General features: G+C 43.8%; 1 protein-coding gene across 3 annotated transcripts in view; it reads right to left on the bottom strand.

The window, feature by feature from the left end:
• LOC131110159 (protein diaphanous homolog 1-like) overlaps window positions 1-14,673 on the bottom strand; it is an 84,710-nt gene that overhangs the window by 50,968 nt on the left and 19,069 nt on the right. For all 3 annotated transcript variants that reach the window (XM_058062953.1, XM_058062952.1, XM_058062954.1), the window contains 3 exons: window positions 13,759-13,938; window positions 10,715-11,245; window positions 7,807-7,921 (listed from right to left, as the gene is read on the bottom strand). In XM_058062953.1, the coding sequence (XP_057918936.1) occupies window positions 7,807-7,921; window positions 10,715-11,245; window positions 13,759-13,938 (826 nt within the window). The remainder of the gene's footprint in view (window positions 1-7,806; window positions 7,922-10,714; window positions 11,246-13,758; window positions 13,939-14,673) is intronic.

The following is a 14,673-nucleotide window of genomic DNA, read 5'->3' as shown; positions in this document are numbered from 1 at the left end:
TTATTCTTGATTTGTTTATTTTTCATCTTATTTTGTGCAGAAAAATAAAAATTAAGATATTTGAGAACAGTGGAAAACTTTCATATCAAGGCAGGGGCCTCAAACTAGTGTCCTGCGGGCCACATTTGGCCCGCGGGCCGCGTTTTTGAGACCCCTGATCTTGACATTCTGACTTTGCTCATTCCAAGGAAAACCATCCAAAATATTCTAATAAAAAGCTTTGGCAATTGTGTATTAATAAGATGAGGTCACATCCATATTTCTATTCAGATATATCGACAGTTACAAGTGGCCCTCAGAGAAAAGGACTTTTGTTTAATAATAGTGCTACCACGTGGTGTCCTTATCTCGATGAAAGACACGGGACATCGTGAAGAAGATCATCGTCTCGAGTTGGCTAGCCAGCTAACAACACATTAGCAACAGCTGAGGGCTACGGTAAAACAATTTGACTGAGATAAGATTGGACTTTCAAAGACACTATGAAACGCTTTTGCAGATTTCATCTTTCCTTTCTCAAAGAACAGCTGCCCCCCCCCACCCCCTTCCCCATATTCCTCCGCATTTCCCATAAAATCTCCATCGAGACAGCATTGAGATAAGAGGAACGACTAAATCTTGAGCTGTATGAAAAGGAGGAAAGGAGGAAATGTTCCTATCATGTCAGCCTTATCTTTGAAGTTGTTGCTGTTTTTTTTTACTAAACGTATTTATCAGTAACTTCAAAGTGCCGCCCGCATATTTGTGTGCCCTCAAATATACAGTAAGGTAGATGCCCTTGCAATACCGCAGTAAAGGGAACAGTCATAGGTGTACTTTGACTGCTTCCTGTTGTTTTCATCCAACTTAACTACCACAACATTTACTAGAAAACGATGTTGAAAACCTTTGTATCTTCGCAAGGGGAACATTTCATGTATTGTTGCATAAACATCCATAATGCAAGTGCAATCTAGAAACGATTTTAATGTGCTATGTGTTATTGCGACTGGTGCGGCAAGAGTTCAAGTATCGAACAGCCTGGAGATATGTTTGGTTCCTGTGTCCTACACTTAAGACTCTGGAAATCTCCTTCCCCGTGGGAGGGGTTTGAAGAGGGAGCGTGAAGGTTCCTGCAAGCTCCGCCGCGCCCTGCATCTGATACGTGTGGCATATGTGGATAGAGTACAAGGTCATGCTCGGTAATCTTGGGTGTGTGGTGCGCGTATGGCACTTTGTGTCTCCTCGGGGGCGGCGGGTGTTTGCGATACCAGGCGGAGGGGAAAAGGACACTTGGAAGACACAAGCAGCAAATGTTCAGGAATGTTAATCAATTTGCAGAAAGAGCGATGGATCGGCTTTCTAATCATAGCAATGGCTTCGCTTTGACTTTTTCTTGCCTTTGATACCTCATCAGTATCAAAACGAAAACACCTTTACCTTGACAAACGCAGACGCAGCCAAGCACACATATGCACAAAAAGCACACATAATAAAAAACAGAGTGGGAGGAATAAGAATATGTTGCTGTGACCAAAAGGCGAACAATGTAAAAGAGCAGTGGGCGGAAGGAAGGTAGCTACGTATACAATATCAAGCTCTTCATACGCTCACATCATTTTTTTTCCCCCTCAGGAAAATGACAAAGAATGCATATATTTAGCTTTCTGTAACAAGCTTTTGTGCTTATCAGACATTGCCTGCATTTAAGGCATACACGCATCTTACAAAATACACACATATATATATATATGCTCTTAACAGCTGCTAAGCCATGTTATCATTGGACACATTTAAATGCTAATGGGATGTTGTGATTGGAGATTGGAAAACCGGTTGGCTGACCGATGGGCTGTCTGCGAGAGGAGGCCGAGTGAAGCAAAGTGGGCTTATTCCAATTCAAAAACGGGATAATCTCCAAGAAAGAGAAAAGGAAGCAAGGGGATTAGGCACACGCCGCGGTGATGCTCCAGCAGGAGTAAACTTGGCTTATTTGCATGCAAAACAGAGACGAGAGAGAGAGACAGACGTAATGAGGGATCGAAGAGAATCAGCCAGACAAACGCATATGTTTGTATGGTGTGGGTCTTCGTGAGGGAGCGCCAACGTGGGCATGCAGATGTGTTTTGAACCTGATAAGGCCCGATGAATGCGCGGCGCTTTGTGGGCTATTCGGTGGATGAGGGAACGCTCGTGATTGCAACACCAAGAATACGCACACGAGGCTTAGTGATTGAGCAAAGCCAATCTAATGCACCACTACTGATCCCGGGCTTAAGAGGTATACTTGGGATTCCAACTTAAGCGCAACAGCACACATAAACACCTGAATGGACACACAAGCATGGCGTCTATATAAACAACAACATGCAATTGGAAATCCGGTCAGAAACACAAACAAAAATGGAAATAGTCAGAGATAGCAAAGAATTTCACAGAAAATAAATACCAAAATAGATTAATATTTACTAATGAGGCGCACAGGACCAAGCTTTACACTTCAAAATCCAACAATTCTACAGGGCTAATTCTCCTCAACTTCCTTTACTTGTTCCAACATATTCCAATTTCCATCAGCAGCTCACGAAACACCGTGGAAATCTTGTCAGATTTTATCCCAAACTGTTTGGCATCAAACCTTGGTCCCAGAGAGGAACTGGCACATGCCCGTCCTGGGCTCAAATAAAACTACGCTCATCAACGAATCCCCCTTAAGATGCACCTTGTCTCTCAGAACCCTGCTGTCGGCTCATTGGATTGGCTCATTTGGATGCAATTGAAAGAAGCCATCATCTCCAACACCGGTGGATCTCTTAACCCTGACAAACTAGGTATGAGGAGATAGGTGTGACATCCTCATGCTAAACATGGTCCTCCTCCATTTGTGTCAGACACACACATTGTTACAAAGTAACAATGCATTTACAGTAAACCTCGGATATATCGGACTCGGATATATCGGAAATTCGCTCACAACGGACAGATAAAAAAGAACCGATTTTTCTGTAAAATAAAATAAAATAAAAATTAATTGCATATATCGGATTTTTTTATAACAGATTTCGCCTATTTCGGACAAAATCTCCAGTCCCGTTCCAATGCATTTCCATTAAATTTCCCTCGCATATATCGGATGGCCGCATCGTGGCGCTCCGATTCGCCGAATCGTGACAGGCCGCTATACGACGTCGTTTGCAGCGTTTGCAGCGTTGCCTGCGCATCCAGGTACATTGGAAACATAGTCAAGGAAGTGCCTTTTTATAATGGATAAAATCCGATTTACGCATATACCGGATGTAAATCCGATATATGCGTAAAAAGGACATTTTCCAGTATACGCATATAACGGATTTCGCTTATATCGGACAAAACCAGTGGGAACAATTGAATCCAATATATCCGAGGTTTACTGTACTAATTCTGGGCTGGCTAAAGTCACCTCCAATACCATGTTTTCTTCTGGCACCACAGTTTGGATACACTCGCTATGGTGTTTGACATAGACCTCATTCCTGAACGCTTCATTGCTCCCTTTGGCTCCCCTCCACGTGTGATTCCAAACGTCATGGACTGGCCTTTACAGCCCTGTTGGCAAGACAGGCGCCTTATTTTATTCAAGTGTAAGTAGTGTTGTGTGTGTATTCCCTTCTTCTTGTCTTATTATTTCACATTATTATAAACTCAGCCATGTTGGACAGAGATGCTTTCACGGCTAATTTGCATGAAATATCAAGCAGCTTTCTCTAATTGTAGAGAGCGCAGGGGACGGACAGTTTTGTGCGCGACTCGTTCCACTGTACTAATTAAGACCAATTACACAATCTCACACAGATACAACTATAGAGCAGTAGAAGTAAACTAATTAAGAAGATGGTTTGACAAAAACAGACTCTTTGAACCTATGTAAAACTACTATGGAGTTTGGGTTAATAAAATGTGACCGTTCTCCACGTAGTTTTTGCGATGCGGTGCTAAATCAGCTGATTTTTATTACATATTTCACATTCTAGGAGTGTGTCCACATGTTCCATGGACTTTTTTTCTGCCTAATTATAAACAGCCACACATACAAGTGAACACACCGTGACAAAGCGAAACAGTCTGTGACCTAAAGAGGACTCAAGAGTGGAAAAACAGTATCGCAGTCAGTCATGGCTGAGCTGGGCTGGCTGCAGTGTGATGAATATAAAATACATCAAATGCATATAAAATATATTTAGAGCTGACGAAAAAATAGAAAATATTATGTGACATTCAATGTGACCAACTGTGAAACGTACAGTGACATTATTTCACGTAATCTCCTGGGTGACATTTGGGTATATATATATATATATATATATATATATATATCCCACGTTACAGAAAGGATATGAAGGGATTGATGCTTGTGCTTAATGTTTTTCATTAAGCGGGGGAACATTTTCTTTGACCGACTATGCCCTTCAGCCCGTTAACTGTAAGAGTCAACAAATGTTATTAAGTATTTTAAGTAGGTCCTCTAATGATCTAATCAACAACACCGGCCCACAAATCGTAATGCCGCTCGGGTCGTTAATAATCTGCACGTCTCATTCCTTTAACTGATTGGCCTAAGCCCCTTGAGAAGCCCCCAGGCAAGCATGTGCACCTGCAATCACACAAGGCCCTTATTTATCAATTAGTGCCTCATTAAGGTGAAAAATGAATGGAGTAGACCTGAAAGGAAAACCAAGTCGGGAGAACACGGGGAGATCAAAAGCCTTATTAGAATTGTTTTGCAAATGTGGCTAAGCTACGAAGGAAACACGGCAATATTACGATGTTAAGCACAGCATCCAGGTCTAATAAACCTCTTGGGGTTGCATGGAGATACAACGTATTACGTTATAGTACGGAGCTATTGCATGTATAACAACACAGTATAGTTGGGGTGTTCTACCACTGAAGAAAAACGAGGTCATCTTCCTACAACAAACTGAAGAAATGTAGTAATTAAGACAAGGAGGAAGAAAAGAGCGTACAGGCTGGAGAATTGGGATATGAAAATGATCCTCCCATTATGAGGATTAATAATCTTATATGCTCCTAGCCCTTTTCTCTTCTTTTCTCTCCCGAGTCAAATTAATCACCAACGTTCCTCCAGCCCAGCTTCCCTTATTTGCCCCCCCCCAATCTCCTTTCTGTTACTTGGCCTTTTGGTAACTGCGCTATCAAACACTCACACAAGAATAGCAAATGGAGAATCATACGCTAGCGGATATTTCCCCTCTTATCAACATGATAATCGCTATTCTGAATGATGCAGGCAAGACAACTTAGCACCGCGTAGTCAACTGACAAAAACACTAAAGAGACGTGAATTAGGATCCAGGAACTTGATGGAAAACGCGGGGATCTGCACAATAAAGCCTCGTAGCCACACTTGCTGATGTGAAGCGGGGCTGTTTATTATCACATATGGTCGCAGCAGGAGACTGATTATAAGGCCTTTACACCCACAAAGCACACATGAAAATATTGTTTACCAAAGTCACACAAAGTTATAGAACGTTGCAGAGAGAAGCCGCCCGCAGGAAGCCGGGCAATTAAGCCAAAGAATGTTTTTAGACCACCCGATGAAACGCGTAGCTGTATGCATTGTTAATTTCCCAAACCTCGCTCGCTTTAATGACAGAGAAGAAAACACACATTGCTAATAATGCGTGAGCTCTGTCTTTGAACGAGTGGAGAAACACCAGGAGATGATCTGTGAGTGTGCATGCGTGTAAAGTCAACAGCGGCGGCTTAATGAGATCAGACATATTAATAGAATTTAAATGAAGAATTAAACCAACATAATACCGCGCACAATTTGCCAAACGTTTAGGAAATGCGTGATGATGGATTCTCTCTAGATGCTAAGAGAATAATTACACACAAACACCGGATAATGAATGCTGCGAGCCGCCGAGCTCTTTAAGTGGTGCAAAGCAGACCTAAGAGGTTGGAGGACTTGAGCTTGTTCTTGGGGGGGGGGGAACTATCCTAACCCAAGAATAATTTAGCTAATTTGGCACAGAAATATAGAAATACTTGGCTTTTACCAGCACGGTACCACATAATATTTGTGTTGACCATTGAGTCACGTGGATAAAGACCACACCATAATGTGGTATGTCCTTCAGCTAGGAGATGTGACTGCCATCGCTGCCCTAACCTCAAAGAGCAAAGGTCAGAAGCCACGACCCTGCACTGAGGACTGTATCCCCCGGCATGCATGTTTGTGTGGGTGTGCGCCGCTTGGCAGTTGATGGAAAGAACGAAGGGTCAAGAGGGCTGAGTGATGGCTCCGTGCAGCGCCGGTCTTCCTTTGTGGCGTAATGAGGAAAGGGAGACATGAGAGCAGGAGAAAGGGCACCGCAAGGATCGGAAGACTGAAGACGACCTCCCGAAGGTGAGGGATAAGGAGGAAGGTAGGGAGGTCGGAATGAATGCATTAAGGCCTTGAGAGGTGGGTTTAAGTATGAGTAGGACAGACAAAGGGTGACGGGGGTCACTGTGGATATAGGCGATATATGCATGCACCGTCACGGCCACGTAAACATGTGCACCGATAGAGAAAGCGTGGCTTCGAGCACACTTGCACTGAAAGCACATAAACATTATAAAAAAAACATTTTTTTTTTCAACCCTCACATTTAGAAAGCTTATTTCCAACAAGGTCTAATTCACGCATAAATAAAGACCCCCCCCCCCACGATACAGACTTCAGATGCCAAACACGTACAACACACACTAATAAATGACACCCTCGCGGGCAGGCAAACAGACAGGTGTGAGCCTATGAAAAGGCCACAGTGTCTTTATAGTGAAAAGGTTATTAGACATCATCTGGAATAGGCGGCAATCTTTCCCTGTAATAAAATAAAAAAAATGAAAGTGGCGGAATATGGGTCACGGGGAAAAGGGAGGGGGGGAGGTTGTCAAATTAAGGTGTGAGAGTGGGAGGGGGGAACGTTACAACTGCCATACAGGTGAGTATAGACGGGACAGCTGCCAGGGCTGACATTTTAACTGACATCAACAGCCAGAATTGGCGGTGTGTTCAGGTGCCCGTTTGTTTATTCATGACACGTTCGCGAGTGTGTGCGTGACTGTACGTGAAGGTCAGATGGACACACACACACACACACACACGCGCGCGCGCGCACACACACACACACAGTGTCTGCGTTGTTCGTGTTCTCATTATGATATGAATATGGAGGAGTTAGAGCAGAAGGCTGGGTGACACCGGGACAAGGTGATGGGATTGGACAGGTGTGCTCGTGCGAGCGGAGGGGCCCTGTGTCAGCACTTTTGTGCCAGGACAGCAGGTGGCACGTCGAAAGGGCATCGGCGACCTTCTCCCTTATCTCTCCTTCCACCTTCAGAGCCCAGAGTCGGTCATTGCCCTTCCGTGCCGCAAAGTGCAAATTTATCTGATCCGGCGCTCCGCACAAGTCATTGAGAGGATGATCCCATACGCGGGCGATGTGCCGGTGACTCATACATGAACTAATACGGGGATATTATTTTGACAGGGTGTTCAGGAGTAATGTAAATGTGCGGCGTGTCCTCTAAGCGGAAGAGAGGGAGGGGGGAAAAAAATGAAAATGACCGTCTGATACGGGCTATTCTTACCTTTAGTAGCTGATGGAAGCGGAGCCGGATGGAGGATTTAAATGGATACATGGATCAGGGAGAGAGACAGAAAGGGAGGGGATAATGCGGGGAGAAGTGAAAAGCAGGGAAAAACATTTCCTTAGATGACTGCACATAAATGACGATGGCGAGTATATGCAAAGCAGCCACACACACACTCACTCTTGGTCTGCGAGGAGAAGGCCAAGGTGAGCTTGGCAAAGAGCTCATTGTTTTCAAATTTCTCCTCTTTGGCCGAAGTCCAGAAACTACTCTCGGAGAGGTCTTCGGGTCCAATCTAAAAGAGAAAGTGACACCAGTGAGACAGCGATAGGGCAACAGAGAACAGGGATTCATACTCTGTTTCAGAAAGTAATCATCACTCCGCAATAGTGTTTATGCATGCACCTGCCAAATTGTGCTGGAAACAGTCAGGCTGTAATACAAAGCGGCAAGGGCACTGAAGTAAAGGGAGGGGATGCGCGGGGAAGGGAATGATGGCTGAAAGGAGGAGGAAGAGAGGAAACAGGCAGTCATTTTCGCTAATCTGCACACCACAAAGAAGCTTTAGCTCCAGACCTTCACACGGAAGTCGAACGAAAGAAAGAATCTTGGACTTTTCTCCACCCCCTCATTCTTAAGCCGAGGTCACGACAGGTCCTACCAGCGCCTGCGGCTGGTCTAAATGCAAAAAAAAAAAAAACGCACGCAAACTGGTCGTAGACCCGCCGCAGAGGTTCTTTCTTTCTTTGTTGTTTTCAGGTGGCAAACGTACGGCATCTCCATGTGGCTGATTTTGCTGATGTCAAGTTTGGGTAAATTGTACATTTTTCCCAGGGTGCACTTACACACTCTACGGCAGGGGTCTCAAACACGTGGCCCGCAGGACACTAGTTTGAGACCCCCGCCTTGATATAAAAGTTTAATGTTAGTGCGGCCCGCGCAAGTTTGATATGGATGCTGTATGGTATCATGTACCCAGAAAAAATTATTACGTTTGATTCATGTTCATGTTAAAGGTTAAATAACTGTTAATAGTTATCCTCCCTATCCGTGTGGAAGTGGTAAGTTTTTGGCTATTTAAGTTTAAAGGAAATAACTCGAAGGCTACCGTTTAGGTCGCTAGCTCTCTAGTTTGCGAGTTAGCATGTGTCCCAAGACCCTGCAGTTGCGCAATATGTTGTAAATAAAAAGAGTATAAATGTGACTATAGACGTGTTTTGTCACGTCTACAGGGCTCTAATAATTCTTTGTTCATTTTAATCTGAAAAAATAATTTGTCTACCCACCAACTATATGTGGATTCTTAAGTTTTTTATTATTTGCCGTTTTGTTATTATTATTATATTTATTTATTACCGATTGATTTTCTTTATTCTTGATTTGTTTATTTAGTTTTCATCTTATTTTGTGCAGGAAAATAAAAAGTAAGATATTTGAGAACAGTGGAACGTTTTATCAGAGCTTTTCTTGTAGAAAATCGGAACCAAAGCAAAGTTTATCCATTTTTCTGTTTTAAATAAATGTGTTTTTTGTTTTTCTTTTTTTTTGGAAAGCCTGATGCGGCCCAGTCTCACCCAGACCCTAGCTCCAGTGGCCCCCAAGTAAATTGAGTTTGAGACCCCTGCTATACGGACTGTATGTGTGTCGCTTGCCACACGTGCCACCCCACAAACGTTCAACTTACAGGTTGAACATTGATCTTACTCCTCCATGGACACCACAGCTACGTTCTCCACAAACAACAACAAAAAATTCTACATCCGGTTCTTGGGTTCTCTATTGTCTCCCTTTCTATTCTGGTCATGAGCTACAATTATCTTGTATGTGGTTCCATCACTTTGAGTGTTCTCATTAGGCAAAGGGAAGAGTGAAAGCACTGCTAGTACATTTACAGATATCAGGCATTTCATTATGGACAAAGCCGCAGGGACGGGGTGGTGGGGGGGTGTAGTAGCATGGAAAAGACAGGGTGGCGGGAGAGAAAGTGAGACAAGGATGAGCTCAGGATCTTGCCAGGAAAAAAAAACCAAAAAAAAAAAACAAGAGCTCACAAAAGGAGGTTGAGACCAAGTTGGGAAAAAAAAAGTTAATTTAAATTACAAAAAGAATACGGTCCTTTCGAGCTGCAATTTAATTATCTTTCAGTGGTGCTGTTACAAGACGAAGGCTTATTAAAAAGCAATTTCTGTGACATCCTCGTCAAACATTCGCCAGACCGAGCAAGCGAGAGACAGAGACAGAGAGAGAGAGAGGGCTAAACATTGATGAAGTCTGCTGGAGCCATTAAACAGTAGCTCGGGGCTAAAGGAAGACAGAGGGCCATTTTGATGTTTTAACCATCACAGATGAGAGGGAGGAGCACAGCATGAAGGATAGTCATAAGATACAAGTATGCAAGGCAATTCGCTCTTCAACCTTGCTGTTAAAGCTGTGACTCACTGATGCGTCTACACGCACACACACACACACACACACACACACACGCACACACAAAATACACGCCGAGCAATGTCAAACTTAACACCTGGAAATAAGACTGAGAATATGAATTACCACGGTAGTATAAGTGGCACAATTTGGGGTTGAAGCTAAATATTCAAACAACATTTGTGCTTTGCAACTGGTCCCTGAACGCACCTTGGGTCGGTGCTGTCCACTCGCTACCACAAGTCATGTTCCTGGGCATGTTTATGGTCAAGCTCGAGTGGGAGTGGGAGTGGGAGGACATAGAGTGTGGACTTCACATCCCGTCTGTCTGACACAAAGCTAACTAGCTAGCTAGCTAGATGTCATAATGACAGTTATATACATATCTACAGGAGAAATCGCGGCATAAAGGGAAAGCGCTGTTGTGTTGCATGGGCCAATTTTGCCCTCAACGAAGACTACCAGGTAGAGTATGACCGTTTTGGGAGGCTTTTCATGCCGACTTCGATCCATCGACCCAGTCAGAGTGGTGGTCAACAGAAGAAACTGTGCTCCTGTTATCACCCTAATTAAGCGTACCTACTGAGTTACTGAAATATCAATGACATACATTCATTTTTTGTCTGATAAAATGTTTGAATGCATGGAACTAATATATCACCTTGCTCCAGTTGGCTCTCTTCAGCTGCACCTCAGGCTTGTATTCCTTCTTAGGCTGGAGCCCAAAAGGCAGTGGTGGTGGTACAGGGGCACCCCAGCCCCCCATGGCAAACGGTGGAGGTGGTGGCATACCGGGACCTGGTGGAGGAGGAGGAATGCCAGGACCACCAGGCGGTGGCGGCGGAGGAGGAGGTCCCATACCTGGTAAGGGTGGCGGAGGTGGCGGTCCGGGTGGTCCCGCCATGCCAGGCAAGGGTGGGGGTGGAGGAGGACCTGGCATGCCTGGTAAGGGAGGCGGTGGCGGTGGGGGAGGCATGCCGACCTGACCAGGCAGAGGAGGAGGAGGCGGTGGCGGTGGCATGGTCGTGCAACCTGGTAGGGGTGGGGGCGGCGGCGGCGGCGGCATAGCCCCGGTCTGGCCGGGGAGAGGAGGGGCAGGAGGTGGAGGCGGCAAACCGGGTGTTGGCACAGGAACCGTTACTGTGACAACTTTAGTCTTGGCCTCTTCCAGATCTTTGGACAGCTTGTCAATCTGAAGCAAAGGAAATAAGTGACATAATTAACGTTATTGTCGGGACACATATTACCGTTTAATAATCCATTGTCTGCGTTCCGTTCCATGAAATGACATTACTTCTTGGCAAATGCCGCCATGTCCAAGTGATAGGCATGCCAAGACAGTGATTAGATTAGGCGGAACAAAAGAAGGAGACAGAGTGACATAGAGAGGGATTAAAGTCTGGCAGGACTGAGACGAGAATGGAGGACGAGGCATATAGCAAACATAGCGAGGGATTAATTCCTCAAACGCAAAAGATGACGGAAGAGGAGGAGGTAAAAACCAATTTGATGTTACAGTATGAAAATAAAAAAAAAGTGACCAAATAGTTTGTCTCCAAACATTATACTACTTCTTAAAAATAGACTGAGCCATTTCACTGATGAAACAAACATGCAGCCCGCGGGCCAAATGTGGCCCGCAGGACACCAGTTTGAGGCCCCGGCCTTGATATGAAAGTTTAATGTTAGTGCGGCCCGCGCACGTTTGATATGGATGCTGTATGGTATCATGTACCCAGAAAAAATTATTACGTTTGATTAATGTTCATGTCAAAGGTTAAATAACTGTTAATAGTTATCCTCCCTATACGTGTGGAAGTGGTAAGTTTTTGGCTATTTAAGTTTAAAGGAAATAACTCGGAGGCTACCGTTTAGGTCGCTAGCTCTCTAGTTTGCGAGTTAGCATGTGTCTCAAGACCCTGCAGTTGCGCAATATGTTGTAAATAAAGAGAGTATAAATGTGACTATAATCGTGTTTTGTCATGTCTACAGGGCTCTAATAATGCTTTGTTCATTTTAATCTACCCACCAACTATATGTGTTTTTTTAAGTTTTTATTATTTGCTGTTTTATTATTATTATATTATTTATTTATTACCGATTGATTGATTTTCTTTATTCTTGATTTGTTTATTTATTTTATTTCTTATTTTGTGTAGAAAAATAAAAATTAAGATATTTGAGAACAGTGGAATGTTTTATCAGAGCTTTTCTTGTAGAAAATTGGAACCAAAGCAAAGTTGATTACTTTTTCTGTTTTTAATAAAATTTAATAAATTTGTTTTTTTTTAGAAAACCTGATGCGGCCCAGCCTCGCCCAGACCCTAGCTCCAGTGGCCCCCAGGTAAATTGAGTTTGAGACCCCCGATATAGAGCAAGAGAGACGGATGCCCGATATTATAAATCACCAAAATATGACCTTAGAATAATGGCGACCAAAATGGCAACCGTGGGTTTGTGTGTTCAACCGATGGCGGGGATTCTCATGCGTGCAAGTGAAGACCACCTGTCTGAGGCGTGTGTCTGCTTCCATCACATCCACATGACAGAATGTGTTTAATATGCAGCTTGAAAACCCCCGTGTTGTTTCATCAGTCTTTGAAAAAGGACAGTGACAGACTTTAAGGGCCTGTGAGGCAAGCTTCCTTAATGAAGCAGCAGATGAAGTGTTGGGCGTCGCATCAAACGGAGGGGCGTCTTGCATGACTAGGAATCTTGGATGGGCAGTATCTCAAATGGAAAGAAGGGGAGCTTGAGAAGCCTGTTTGATGTCCATGCTTGGGACAACTGTGTGCGCGCGTTGGGCTTTTGAGCGGCAAGATGAATTTTGCCACCGCTCGAAACTTGGATGAATGTCAATTTTGTGAACTGTATCGTCTAAATAAAAGCCGATAGGTGCACACATTGATGAATATCTTTATATGGTAACGCGCACTGGCATGAGGGAATATTGTTCCGGGTCACTCGGAATGTTAGCGAGTCCAAGTTTGGGAGAGTGGAGATGGTGACGCAGCAGGCCACTGACTGACACAACATAGGAAAAGAAAAAAAACATGTTGTTACTGTATGTGAGCCACCAAACATTATCGAGGAAAACGTGTGATGCCAATTTGTAGAAAAGCAGCTACACCGAGTCATGACAGCCACGGAATCTATCTGGTCGGCTTATTACATTCCATAACCTGTGCAGGTGACACATTTTCTGGCAGTCTTATAGCTGTAGCACCCCTGTCTCCAACACCGGGTGCCTGCAAATTACTGTCAACACAATGCGACAAAAAGCCTCATATTTCCTCATAATTCACCATGATGGACAATTAAATGGGATTCCATAAAAGTATTTTCGTCCCACATCCCATCATGTTCCTTTCTTGTCCTTGCAGTCATCCAGCTGCGCTCCCAATTTCCCACTTTTCCGTGTTTCGATGAGCTTCTTAATCTCAGATGGATTTAGCTTGCTTCACCATATCCTTTCAGTCGTAGGCACGCTTTTCAAGCCGTTCTAGTTACACTTCAGCAAATCACTTAATACCGCACGGCCTCGCTTTGTTTAGGTGGGCGTGTAAATAAATATATCTGGCAGCTGTACTTTTGCAAACGCCGACACCAAGAAGTTTCACAGTGGATTTTCAAGGCCAAAAGAAGACTAAATTGAGTCTGTTTGTGGTCTCCATTGACCAACATCGCTTCATGTACTTCATGTACCTGTTGTTGCAGAGTGCTGAGCTGCTGCTGCAGACACTGGTTCTCATTTTCCCGTTCCAGTTTGGAGCAGGCCAGTTGCTCCTTCTCTTGGCTCAGGTCCTGCAGCTTCTGCTCATAGTCACCCTCGAGTTTCTTCAGCTCCACTTGCAACTCGTGGCGTGCGGTCAACTCTGTGTTCAACTAGTGTAAGAAAAGAGACTCTTCAGTCATTATGCTTTGGCATAAAGAAATGCACTTTTTTCAATGTATTTATTTAAAACATTTATTACATTAAAAAAAAACAATAGAACATACGCCTCATTCCGAAAGAATAGTGCTAATCCGAATGAATATATAATCGGATTAACAGGGGTGGAATATCCTCAATCCGATTGAGGTATCTTGTAGCCGCTCAAGTTGTCAGGGTGCGTTTTTCTTCTTCTGTACTTTATTGGCAAGCAGCTTTCGTGTGCATTAGCGCCATCTGTGGAACCGAATCTAAACCCTTCTATACACCATTCATAAGTCCATAAGAAAATATATATCTATATAAAACATGTACCGAGTTGAATTATAAAATATTAGCAAGCTTGAATTTGATCCTTTCCTGGTTAAATTTATCATATCGCATGCTCAGATATGACGTAACACGCAGCTCCAGACGTTCTTCAGTTTTAAAAATGGAGGCCAGCAATCGGCACTGGACTGCTACGGAAAGTTTGTTTTTGATCCAAACTAAATTTCAAGACTGGACAAACGAAAAACTGGCAATACGGAGTTATTCCAACAAGTGAAAGAACAACTCGGGGGAAGTCGGTATCACGTGATGTTGGTGTTTACGTTTTACTGGGCATGCCCCATTGACTATTGTGGTTGATTATAGCGACGCATGTAGACAAGAGATTGGAATATTCCTTTCCATGTATACCATTGTTT

This window comes from Doryrhamphus excisus, chromosome 23 (genome assembly GCF_030265055.1).
Source record: "Doryrhamphus excisus isolate RoL2022-K1 chromosome 23, RoL_Dexc_1.0, whole genome shotgun sequence".
NCBI classification, from domain to species: domain Eukaryota; kingdom Metazoa; phylum Chordata; class Actinopteri; order Syngnathiformes; family Syngnathidae; genus Doryrhamphus; species Doryrhamphus excisus.
This window is presented reverse-complemented; position numbering and strand designations above follow the sequence as displayed.